General features: G+C 34.8%; 1 protein-coding gene and 1 pseudogene across 3 annotated transcripts; both read left to right on the top strand.

Annotated features, from left to right (window-relative positions):
* Positions 1-872: 872 nt before the first annotated feature.
* On the top strand, positions 873-4,257 carry LOC114754914 (G-type lectin S-receptor-like serine/threonine-protein kinase At1g67520; annotated as a pseudogene).
* Positions 4,258-8,176: 3,919 nt separating this feature from the next.
* On the top strand, positions 8,177-11,694 carry LOC114754908 (putative receptor-like protein kinase At4g00960). Of its 3 annotated transcripts, none has more exons than XM_028943758.1 (7): positions 8,177-9,433; positions 9,792-9,896; positions 10,000-10,196; positions 10,275-10,485; positions 10,601-10,835; positions 10,934-11,084; positions 11,186-11,694. In XM_028943758.1, the coding sequence occupies exons 1-7, from the start codon at positions 8,236-8,238 to the stop codon at positions 11,489-11,491; spliced, it is 2,403 nt and encodes an 800-aa protein (XP_028799591.1). In that variant the 5' UTR covers positions 8,177-8,235; the 3' UTR covers positions 11,492-11,694. The 3 variants fall into 3 exon arrangements, with proteins under 3 accessions (XP_028799591.1, XP_028799590.1, XP_028799592.1); XM_028943757.1 differs by having other exon boundaries at positions 9,979-10,196; XM_028943759.1 differs by lacking the exon at positions 8,177-9,433 and having other exon boundaries at positions 9,672-9,896; positions 9,979-10,196.
* Positions 11,695-12,671: the final 977 nt, after the last annotated feature.

Raw genomic sequence — 12,671 nt, 5'->3', positions numbered from 1 at the left:
ATGGGCGGCCACTTTTTGCTTCCCTTTTTACTTTTAGTTTTTCTAAATTTCATGATCATTAGAGACCAGGTCAAAAAATGAAGCCCATTAGAGCTACCTTGTAAAGCTTTATGCAGGAGAGAAAGTTCAGGAGAAATAAGCACTTGTAATTATGTATATTATCTATATCTATGTGCTTTCTGACCTCGCCAGGGCCACCATGTTTGTCAGTAAACTTATGTTTTTGAAATTTAAAAACTTTGGAATTACCAAAATATTTATTATGAAGCTCTGAGATCAATAGTAGAGAGAATCATATATGCGAAGCCCGCTAAATTCTAGAATGCCAAATCCCCAAAGGCATCGTATGGGAAAAAATTACACTCAAAACAAAAAAGAACATGATAAATGATTGACTTTTCTTGTTATTTAGATCACGAGTAAAATCTTCTCAGAGGATTTCTTATAAAGATTACTGGGGAAAAAAAAAATCTTCCAAATCAGAGCAACTCTGGGTTAAAATTGTAATTACCACTAGTATTACTACTACCCCCGTTCATTCTTATAAAAGCTTTCTTATATTTCTATTCATAAGTCAATTTGCGAAAATCTATGAAATAATTAATATTTTTTTAATGCCTTGTTAATAAGTCCCGATTCTTCTAAACACATGTATCAAGAAGATACTAAAATCTAGTTGATATGTAAAAAATTATTTTTCCCCCTCCTTTTCAATTTGCCCCTCAATTATTAAGTAAGACGTATTTTTTTACCAGAAGTGATTTTCATCCTTATGAGGGGTGCTTTGAAAACATGTTTTTTTTTTAATAATACCTAGAACTTTATAAGACTCATAATTAAGGGCAAAGTCTATGCGCACAAAGCTTAGTGTATACACACCAAATCCTCTTTATAAGAATATCTCAAACATGTATAGGCAGTCACCAACTTATCTTATTCATAAAGATCAAAGCAGTCTTCTTCAACCCTTCATAGATTGCTTAAATCAAAGCACTCTATTGCAGTATATTTGCTTCAATGGCCGTAGTGGTTACCTTGCCTATTTTCTCATTGATTTGTCTCTGGGGAACTAGTTTTGGTGCAGGAAGAAATAGTTTGAAGCCAGGTGATGTGCTTGATCACACAAGCATGCTAACCTCTGAAAACCGGAGGTTCTATCTTAAATTTGATTCAATTCATCAGTACTCTAGCCTCACTTACCTTGTTATAGGCCGCAAAGACACTTCCTCTGAAGCTGAAGAAGACACCAACTATGGCTATAAGAGTTGGATTGCAAACAGAAACGACCCTATTTCCAACAATTCTGGGGTTCTTACTTTGGAGTATCCTGGTACTCTCAACATCAACCGTCAAAACGGGAAGCCAATAACTCTGCATTCTCCTGCCAAATCTGAAGTTACCAAAAATACCATTCTAACTCTATTAGATTCAGGAAACTTGGTCCTGCGGGAGCTGCATCCCAATGGTGTTTCAAAGCGTGTGTTGTGGCAGAGTTTTGACCATCCTTCAGATATACTACTTCCTGGTATGAAGTTAGGAATTAATCACAAAACTCATCAATCTTGGTCTGTTACAGCGTCCATTTCTGATGCACCCCAGCTTCTGGTTCATTCACTCTCGAGTGGGATCCAAGAAAAAAGCAATTAATCATTAAGAGACAAGGGCAGATATATTGGGCAAGTGGGGTGGTGAAAAACAACAGATTTGTGAACATACCAGAAGAAGTTCAGCAGTTTTATGAATACAACATTGTCTCAACAGAGGAAGAAGAGTCCTTTAGTTTCAGAGGTAAATATGATGATGAATCACAGTGGGTGCTGTTTCATAATGGTCGTTTATTGGACACAAGAGGGAGTGATTTCGTCATTGCTAGTGCTGATACTTGCTACGGCTTTAACAGTGAAGGTGGCTGTCAAAAATGGAAACCACCCAACTGCAGAAAACCTGGTGAAAAATTCCAAATTCAGTTTGAATATATCGGTTCTCCATATGGCAATGAAAGTTTTTTCTGTGAGAGACGCAAACGTTAGTATAGGTGAAAGTGATTGTAAGGCTACTTGCTGGACCAACTGTACCTGCTTTGGGTTCGAAACCATTTTCCTCAATGGAACTGGATGCATGTATTACCACGGACATTGGAGGACAGCGCCTGTTGACTCTAGGGATACAAGCATAAACATCTTAATACCATCACCATATGACTCAGATCATAAAGGTATGGCTGCGACACAAAGCTTAGAATTTCCTCTTCTTATATAGAACAAGAATCCATCCAAAGTTAAGTAAAGGTTTGCTTGAAGTATCAAATGTTTCAATCTATATATGTCGTTATATGAATTACTCAAGCAGATACCTAGGCTCTTATCTGTAAGAAAACATCTGCTGTGAAACTTTTCATATCCTTTTACTGTTATGTTGGTTAGTTTTGGGCGGAACTGAAAACACGTCACATGCTATCGGAGAAATCTTATAAAAGTATATCCAAGAAAAAGTGAAACTACATTTAAAAAAAAGCAAAAAAGTAAAACTGCCCATGAAAGATTCGAAGGCAACACTTGAAGATTGTCAATGCAATGCAGATTTCAAGAAGTGGAAAATAATTGGCCCTACCATGGCAGCAGCTCTGATCACAATCTGCCTTGGCATTTTCTACATACGTAGGTGGAGGAAAGCAACTGAAGTTCAAGGTATATGCATCTATAAACTTGTAGGGCATGTTTTTTAAGATTAATTGCAATGACATGACCATCATTCTTCTTTGAATTACTGTGTCATATCTGACAGACAATCGGAGAAGCAGAGAGGAGAATGAACTTGGCAACTTAGAGTCCTTTGATAGCCATACCACTGTTAATGAACTCAAAAATGATGTAAAGAAGGGGAATTTAAAAATTTTCAACTATGAATCAATTGCGGAAGCAACAAACAGGTTCTCACAAGAAAACTTGCTAGGCAAGGGAGGCTTTGGACCTGTATATAAGGTGGTTCCTAAAAATCTTTGAACCTTTTCTGTTGATTAATTATTGATGAGACTGATAAATTGGTGAAAATCATTTCAGGGATTATTGCCAAGGGGAGAAGAAATAGCCATAAAAAGACTTTCCAGAGGTTCGGCACAAGGAGTAATTGAGTTTAAAAATGAACTCATTGTGATATCTGAACTCCAACACGTGAATCTTGTTCAGCTGTTAGGTTGCTGCATTCACGGAGAAGAGAGGATGTTAATCTATGAGTTCATGCCCAACAAAAGCTTGGACTTCTTTCTATTTGGTGAGCAACTGAGTACTTTTCTTCGGAGGAAAATCTTGTGTTCATTTTTTTTTTGGCACTCCTTAAGCGCAACTCCCGTTCATGTTTTTCTTGTGAAGATTCTACTCGCAGCAACTTGCTAGATTGGAAAAGGCGTTTCAACATAATTGAGGGGATCTCTCAAGGATTGCTCTATCTCCATAAATACTCAAGGCTAAAAGTAGTTCATAGAGATCTGAAAGCTAGTAATATTCTTCTTGATGGCAATATGAATCCTAAAATTGCAGATTTTGGTATGGCCAAGATTTTTACACAAGAATCAAATGTACAAACCAATCGGATTGTAGGGACATAGTGAGTATATTTATGCAGAAATCTATTTCTTCCAAGAAGTTCATTTTATACAATATTAACCTTCAGACAAATTGTCTCTTGTTTGGTGTGTTATGCAGTGGATACATGTCACCCGTATGCCATGGAAGGAATTTTCTCTACTAAATCAGATGTCTATAGTTTTGGGGTTTTGCTACTTGAAATCATAAGTGGCAGAAGAAATAACAGTTTCTACAATTCCCAAGGTCCACTAAATCTAGTAGGGCATGTATGTTTTCCAGAGAGAATCCATTGCATTTGTTTAGTAACTTGTCATTTCATTTTGGTATGTTTTGTACTGAAAGTGTAAAAGTTTTGTGCATATCTCAGGCTTGGGAACAATGGAAAGAAGGTCAAGTTCTAGACATGGTTGATCCAACGTTAAGAGACCAATGTGATCCAGATCAAGTATTAAGATGTGTCCACATTGGACTTTTATGTGTAGAAGAAAATGCAGAAGATCGTCCAGCTTTGTCAGATGTTATAGCCTTGTTGGCAAGTGAAACTGCATCAATTCCTTTCCCAACGAGACCAGCATTTTATAGTGGAAGAAAGCTAAATAAGAAATATCATCCTGATAATTTTCAGACTCATTCAGTGAATGGCCTGTCTATTTCAACCATAAAAGCAAGATAAAACCATTAGAAGTGCTTATGTTTTAGTAGGTAAATCTACTTAAAAGGTTGTCAACTATCTGCATAAGTTTTGATTCAAGTTCTTTGTATTTTTCTAGGAGAGATACTTTGCATTTACGTATCTTTCTTGCTTCTCCAATAGCATCGGGTAGAAATTTTCTACAGTGAATTATATTGGGATAGTCTTGTAAAGTGATGGTGACTTTTGACAATTTTGAGTCCAATTCCAAAGTACCTATGAACAAAAAAAATTCATGTAGTTGCTAAGTGCCATTTGGTTGGGCGTTTAAGTAGCCCAAAAGTGACTTATGGATCTCATAAGCACATTTGGAAATCAAGCGCATATTCGGTTGAGCTTTTGATTGAGCTTTGGGTCCATCTTACTTATGGGTCAAAAGCAAAATTAAAAGTATGATTAGCTTTAAGCTGAAAGAGTTGCTTATTTACCATGTGATTGATGAGCACTATTATAATACAATAATTACTTTGTCAGAGACTATTTTCTTACTCCTCTCCCTCGCTCCCTCTCTAACTTCAATGAACCACTCTTTATAGACTACCATCCAAAATTGAAAAAGCAGCCCTCTAGAACTTTCAGTAGGAAAAGCATGATGACGTTCAGTTAGGAAAACAGTTTGAAATGTGTGTTCATATTTACATAAATAGTTCATTTTTTAAAATTATGTTTCTTTTTATATTTACAGATTTTTATAATATTTCTAATTTCATTCATTAAATATCAATTTTTGGTTTTCATATTAAATAATTTAAATTCATTATATTATATAAAATACTTTTTTATCATTTTCTGGTATTTAATAAAAGCCATGCCAATTTTAATAATTTTACAGACTAAATTTACTTATCCAATCATAATCCAAATAACTTTTTTACTTTTGCAAACTAACTTGTACAAAATTCAATCCAAATATAAATTACGTTATTCAATCTAACTTTTATCTAACCTAACTTTTTCAAAAAATCAAATTAAAAATAAGTTGCTATTTTTTACTGTAAATCCAAACTAAATTCTAAGTGATGCTAATATGTTCTTGTAAGACCTTTTGTGTATAAAATTTTGGGGTCTTGAAAGCTGAAATATAAGCAATCATATGCATTTGGAAAAAAGTTATCTCCAATTTTATAGTACACATAATTTTGGAGATACCTTACTCGATCTTGCTTTTGTTTTTTCCCCCATCCCTGTGCGAATGCTGTTGGGAGCAAATTTAATAATAGGGAACTAGTAAGACATTGTATTAGTTATACTAGCATTTTTTTTATAGAAAATAAATATATAAAGTGAAAAAAAAACCACTTCTCATACTAAAAAAAGAATGTATTCCTTTGTTATATATTTTTTTAATTTTATAGTCATTTTGGTTTATTTGCTTTTTATGAATCTCCCTTTGCCCTAACCAGATTTAACAAGAAAAAAAAAACAAAAGTAGATGAATAAACTAGTAAGTAGGTATATGCCAATATTTTTGAAGAAATTATCATTATAAAACTTTTTACCCTGATATAAAAATTGGTTTTCTTAAGTCCCTAGTCCATTATATTACCTCCAATCTTAATATAGGATCTTGTTTAATTTTATTTTGGTTCTAAAGATAAGAACCCAATCTACTTTGTCTATAATATTTATGTTTTTTTTTAAAGATAGTCCTTCTAACAATGGTAGTTCTAACCAATACACTTGATTAGCAAGGATATTTTAGGAAAGACAACACCTATTTATGACAAATACTAACTTAACTTCTTTTTTAATCTCTTCAAATTAGTTAACTAGTTTTATAATTATAACCACAAGTAGTATAAGGCTTAATATTTGAAGAAAATGAAAATTCAGCTAAATGATATGTAGTGGGCCCAGCGAGGCCTGAGTAAGGATAATTGGGCCTGTTTCAGCGCTCCTTAGTTTAGCAAAAACCTAAAAGGCCCAACCCAATTGCAATTGCGCTTTCTTGTTCCCGACGAATACCCTCTAAAGAAAAGCAAGATCAATTTCCCAAGACATACATCTGCTGTTCGAGTCGAGCTTGCTCTCACTGATTATTAAAGGTAAAAACTTGACGCTGTAATGCGGACTCATTGTTCTTGGCTTGTAGTCTTCGAAAAAGTGTCGATTTGCGTAGGATAGTGTAGTGGGACATGTAAGTCAAACCATTTTCACTGTTAACCTTCTTCATATAAAACCCTTTGTGTTGTCAGTTCTTGAAATGGAAAGCATTAAACATACCTTCAGGCCTGAGAGCTCTGGAAAGATGGTGCAGCCTTGGAATTGGTAGATGAAGGAATAAAAGGTTCGTTAGTCCAAGATCAAGCTTTGAGATGCATTCATGTTGCTCTACTATGTGCAGAAGAAAGGGCAGTTGATCGACCTACCATGGCAGAAACTTTATCAATGTTGACAAAGAGACCAGCACTTTGCTTTCTAAATAACTCCTCTGTAAATGATAAAGAAAATACGAACTCATCATATCACCTCACTTCTCTTATTTTGTCTCTGGGAATCAAAGTGACACAGAGAAGAGAGAAAGGTACTGAGATACTGAGATACTGAGTTACTGTGGGAAGGATCCTAACGGAAGGCTGCAAGGCAAGAAGGAAGTGACATTATAATAAAAGGCACCCGTCCCCCTATTAGTGTCACACTTTCAGTAGGCTTACTTTCGATACCATCTTTACGGTATGGGTGGCCAATTTTTTGCTTCCCTTTTTACGTTTACTTTTTCTAAATTTCATGATCATTCGAGACCAGGTCAAAAAATGAAGCCCTTAAGCTACCTTGTAAAGCTTATTCAGAGAGAAAGTTCAGGAGAAATAAGCACCTGCAATTATGTATATTATCTATGTGCTTTCTGACCTGACCAGGGCCACCATGTTTGTGAGTAAACTTGGGTCTTTGAAATTTAAAAACTTTGGAATTAGTAAAATATTTATTATTAAGCTCTGAGATCAATAGTAGGGAGAATCATACATGCGAAGCAGACTAAATTCTAGAATGCCAAGTCCCCAAATGCGTCGTATGGGAAAAAATTACACTCAAAACAAAAAAGAAAATGATAAATAATTGACTTTACTTGTTATTTGGATGATAAGTAAAATCTTCGCAGCGAATTTCTTATAAAGATTACTAAAAAAAAGAAGAAGAAATCTTCCAAATCAGCGCAAGTGTGGGTTAAAATTATAATTACTACTAGTAGTACTACTACTCCCATTCATATTTATAAAAACCACTTTATATTTCTATTCATAAGTCAATTTACGAAAATCTATGAGATAATTAATATTTTTCTTTTAATGCCTTGTTACTATGTCCCGATACTTCTCAATACATGTATCAAGAAGATACTAAAATCTACTCACTTGGTCCTATTTATAGGACAAAGATAGAAGACATATTTTGATCCTATTTATAGGACACTGAGAGAAATTTTTTGTATAAATGTATAATTTTACTTTTTATTTATTATTGTGTTGACTTTATTTATATAGGGTATAATATATATTAAATAGGAATAAAGTTGAAAAGTTGTTGAATTTTAAATGAGAATCAATAAAGTTTAAAGCTTTTTTTGATCTGTGTGAAACATGTTAGAAGTGATTTATAAATAAGACCAGAAAAATACATGATATTAAAAAAAAAAAATCTCCTCCTTTTCAATTCTGCCCCTCAATTATTATTATTGGAAACGGCATCTTTACTAAGTAAGATGTATTTTTTTGACCAGAAGTAATTTTGATCCTTTACAAGGGGTGCTTTAAAAAACATTTTTTTTAAAATAATACCTAGAACTTTATTATAAGACACAAAACTAAGGACAAAGTCTGTATACACCATATTCTCTTTCTAAGAATATCTCAAACATGTCTAGGTAGTCACCAGTCAACCTTATCCACAAAGATCAAAGCAGTCTTCTTCAACTTTTCATAGATTGCTTAAATCAAAGCACTCTATTGCGGTATATTTGCAATGGCCATTGTGGTTACCTTGTCTATTTTCTCATTGATTTGTCTCTGGAGAACTAGTTTTGGTGCAGAAAGAAATAGCTTGAAGCCAGGTGATGTGCTTGATCACACAAGCATGCTAACCTCTGAAAACCGGAGGTTCTATCTTAAATTTGATTCAATTCAGCAGTACTCTAGCCTCACTTACCTTGTTATAGGCCGCAAAGACTCTTCCTCTGAAGCTGAAGAAGACACCAACCATGGCTATAAGAGTTGGATTGCAAACAGAAACGACCCTATTTCCAACAATTCTGGGGTTCTTACTTTGGAGTATTCAGGTGCTCTCAAAATCAACCGCCAGAACAGGAAGCCAATAACTCTGTATTCTCCTGTCAAATCTGAAGTTACCAAAAATACCATTCTAACTCTATTAGATTCAGGAAACTTGGTCCTGCGGGAGCTGCATCCCAATGGTGTTTCAAAGCGTGTGTTGTGGCAGAGTTTTGACCATCCTTCAGATATACTACTTCCTGGCATGAAGTTAGGAATTAATCACAAAACTCATCAATCTTGGTCTGTTACAGCGTCCATTTCTGATGCAACCCCAGCTTCTGGTTCATTCACTCTCGAGTGGGATCCAAGAAAAAAGCAATTAATCATTAAGAGACAAGGGCAGATATATTGGGCAAGTGGGGTGGTGAAAAACAACAGATTTGTGAACATACCAGAAGAAGTTCAGCAGTTTTATGAATACAACATTGTCTCAACAGAGGAAGAAGAGTCCTTTAGTTTCAGAGGTAAATATGATGATGAATCACAGTGGGTGCTGTTTCATAATGGTCGGTTATTGGACACAAGAGGGAGTGATTTCGTCATTGCTAGTGCTGATACTTGCTACGGCTTTAACAGTGAAAGTGGCTGTCAAAAATGGAAACCACCCAACTGCAGAAAACCTGGTGAAAAATTCCAAATTCAGTTTGAATATATCGGTTCTCCATCTGGAAATGAAAGTTTTTCTGTGAGAGACGCAAACGTTAGTATAGGTGAAAGTGATTGTAAGGCTACTTGCTGGACCAACTGTACCTGCCTTGCGTTCAAAACGGCTTTCCTCAATGGAACTGGATGCATGTATTACCATGGACATTGGAGGACAGTGCCTGTTGACTCTAGGGACGCAAGCATAAACGTCTTAATACCATCACCATATGACTCAGATCATAAAGGTATGGCTGCCACACAAAGTTTAGAATTTCCTTTTCTTATATAGAACAAGAATCCATCCAAACTTAAGTAAAGGTTTGCTTGAAGCACAAAATGTTTCAATCTATAAATCTCTTGTCATATGAATTACTCAAACAGATACCTAAGTTCTGATATGTAAGAAAACATCTGCTATGAAATTTTTCATATCCTTTTACTGTTATGTCTGTTAGGTTGGGTGGAACTGAAAACATATCACATGCTATAGGAGACATCTTTACAAAAGTAAAAGTGAAACTACGTTAAAAAAAAAAAAAAAGGAAGTAAAACTACCCATGAAAGATTCAAAGGCAACAGTTGAAGATTGTCAATGCAATGCAGATTTGAAGAAGTGGAAAATAATTGGTCCTACCATGGCAGCAGCTCTGATCACAATCTGCCTTGGCATTTTCTACCTAAGATGGAGGAAAGCAACTGAAGTTCAAGGTATATGCATCTATAAACGCATTGGGCATGTTTTTTAAGATTAATTGTAGTGACATGACCATCATTCTTCTTTTTAGTAAAGTTATTGTGTCATATCCGACAGACAATGGAAGAAGCAGGGAGGAGAATGAACGGGGCAACTTAGAGTCCTTTAATAGGCATACCACTGTTAATGAACTTAAAAATGATGTAAAGAAGGGGAATTTAAAAATTTTCAACTATGAATCAATCATGGAAGCAACAAACAGGTTCTCACCAGAAAACTTGCTAGGCAAAGGAGGATTTGGACATGTATATAAGGTGGTCCCTAAAAATCTTTGAACCCTTTCTGGTGATTAGTCATTGATGAGACTGATAAATTGCTGAAAATCATTTCAGGGATTATTGCCAATGGGAGAAGAAATAGCCATAAAAAGACTTTCCAGAGGTTCGGCACAAGGAGTAATTGAGTTTAAAAATGAACTCATTGTGATATCTGAACTCCAACACGTGAATCTTGTTCAGCTGTTAGGTTGCTGCATTCACGGAGAAGAGAGGATGTTAATCTATGAGTTCATGCCCAACAAAAGCTTAGACTTCTTTCTATTTGGTGAGCAAACTAGTACTTTTCTTCCAAGGAAAATCTAGTGTTCTGTGTTCATCTTTTTTTTTTTTTTTTTTGGCACTCCTTAAGCTCAACTCACGTTCATGTTTTTCTTGTGAAGATTCTACTCGCAGCAACTTGCTAGATTGGAAAAAGCGTTTCAACATAATTGAGGGGATCTCTCAAGGATTGCTTTATCTCCATAAATACTCAAGATTAAAAGTAGTTCATAGAGATCTGAAAGCTAGTAACATTCTTCTTGATGGCAATATGAATCCTAAAATTGCAGATTTTGGTATGGCCAAGATTTTTACACAAGAATCAAATGTACAAACCAATCGGGTTGTAGGGACATAGTGAGTACATTTATGCAAAAATCTATTTCTTCTTACAGATGCATTTTATGCTATGGTAACCTTGAGACAGATTTTCCCTCATCACGTGTGTTGTGCAGTGGATACATGTCACCTGAGTATGCCATGGAAGGAATTTTCTCTACTAAATCAGATGTCTATAGTTTTGGGGTTTTGCTACTTGAAATTATAAGCGGCAGAAGAAATAACAGTTTCTACAATTCCCAAGGTCCACTAAATCTAGTAGGGCAGGTATGTTTTCCAGAGAGAATCCATTGCATTTGTTCAGTAACTTGTCATTTCACGTTGGTATGTTTTGTACTGGAAGTGTAAAAGTTTTCTGCATATCTCAGGCTTGGGAACAATGGAAAGAAGGTCAAGTTCTCGACATAGTTGATCCAATGTTGAGAGACCAATGTGATCCAGATCAAGTATTAAGATGTGTCCACATTGGACTTTTATGTGTAGAAGAAAATGCAGAAGATCGTCCAGCTTTGTCAGATGTTATAGCCTTGTTGGCAAGTGAAACTGCATCAATTCCTTTCCCAACAAGACCAGCATTTTATAGTGGAAGAAAGCTAAATAAGAAATATAATTCTGATGACTTTGAAACTCATTCAGTGAATGGTCTGTCTGTTTCAACCATAAAAGCAAGGTAAAACCATTAGAAGTGCTTATGTTTTAATAGGTAATCTCCGAGGTTGATTTATGAGACTGACATTATGCCTGTGATTCTATTTAAAAGGGTGTCACCTCTCTGCATAAGTTTTGATTCAAGTTCTCTGTATTTTTCCAAGAGAGATACTTTGCATTTATGTATCTTTCTGGTTTCTCCAATAGCATCAGATAGAAATTTCCTGCACTGAATTATGTTCGGATAGTCTTGAAAAGTGATGGTGACTATTGGCAATTTTGAGTCCGGTCCCAAACCACTTATGAACAAAAAACATCATATGGTACTAAATGCTTGTTTGGCTGGGCGTTGCGGTGGGGCTAAAATTGATTTATGGATCTGACAAGCACGTTTGCAAATCAAGCACCTGTTTTGATGGAGCCTTTGACCCCCCTTGCTTGTAAACCAAAAGCAGGATCAAAAGAATGATTGGGGGTGTGTTTAGATGAAACCAAACCGTGGTTTGGAAAAGTGATTCTGGAAAATAGATTCTGGAAAGAATAGATTTTATGAAAAAGTGATTTTGAGAAGTGAGAGTGTTTAGATAGTTGTTATCAGAAGCACTTTTTATATATACAAATTACTAAAAAAAGAAATAAGTTAATATGATAATTACAGAAAAAATAGATTTTATGATATATTTTAATTTAGAGAAATAAAATTGTTAATAATATATTTTTTATTAACATAATTAATAATACATAAGATAATATAATTAATAAATAATTAATATGTATATATATTTATAAAATATAAGATTAAATATATTTATAAAAAAATATGTTTAAAAAAGATAACAAGATACATATCCTATAAACTCTCACACTCTCTTTTTTCTTTAAAAGCAAAAAAATTTTGCTTTTTCTAAAACCATGGTTTTGGAGTCAAAACATGGTTTGGCCCAAAACCATGGTTTTGATTTTTGAAGGGGGTGTTTGGATAGCATTTTATACAAACCATGGTTTGGGCTTCCAAACCATGGTTTGCAAGTGTATCCAAACGGTGCCTGGTTTTAAGCAGAAAAAAGTTACCTATTTACCATGTGGTTGGTGAGGATTGTTATAATACAATGATTACTTTGTCAGAGACTACTTTCTTACTCTTTTCCCTTACTCCACTCGCTCCTTCTCGACTTTAATGAACCACTCTTCATATACTACTGTCCA

Source organism: Neltuma alba, unplaced genomic scaffold, assembly GCF_004799145.2.
Source record: "Neltuma alba isolate B1F8T4 unplaced genomic scaffold, ASM479914v2 tig00010225_pilon, whole genome shotgun sequence".
Lineage (NCBI taxonomy): Eukaryota > Viridiplantae > Streptophyta > Magnoliopsida > Fabales > Fabaceae > Neltuma > Neltuma alba.
The sequence above is the reverse complement of the archived record's forward strand: the minus strand, read 5'-3'. Positions and strand labels throughout refer to the sequence as shown.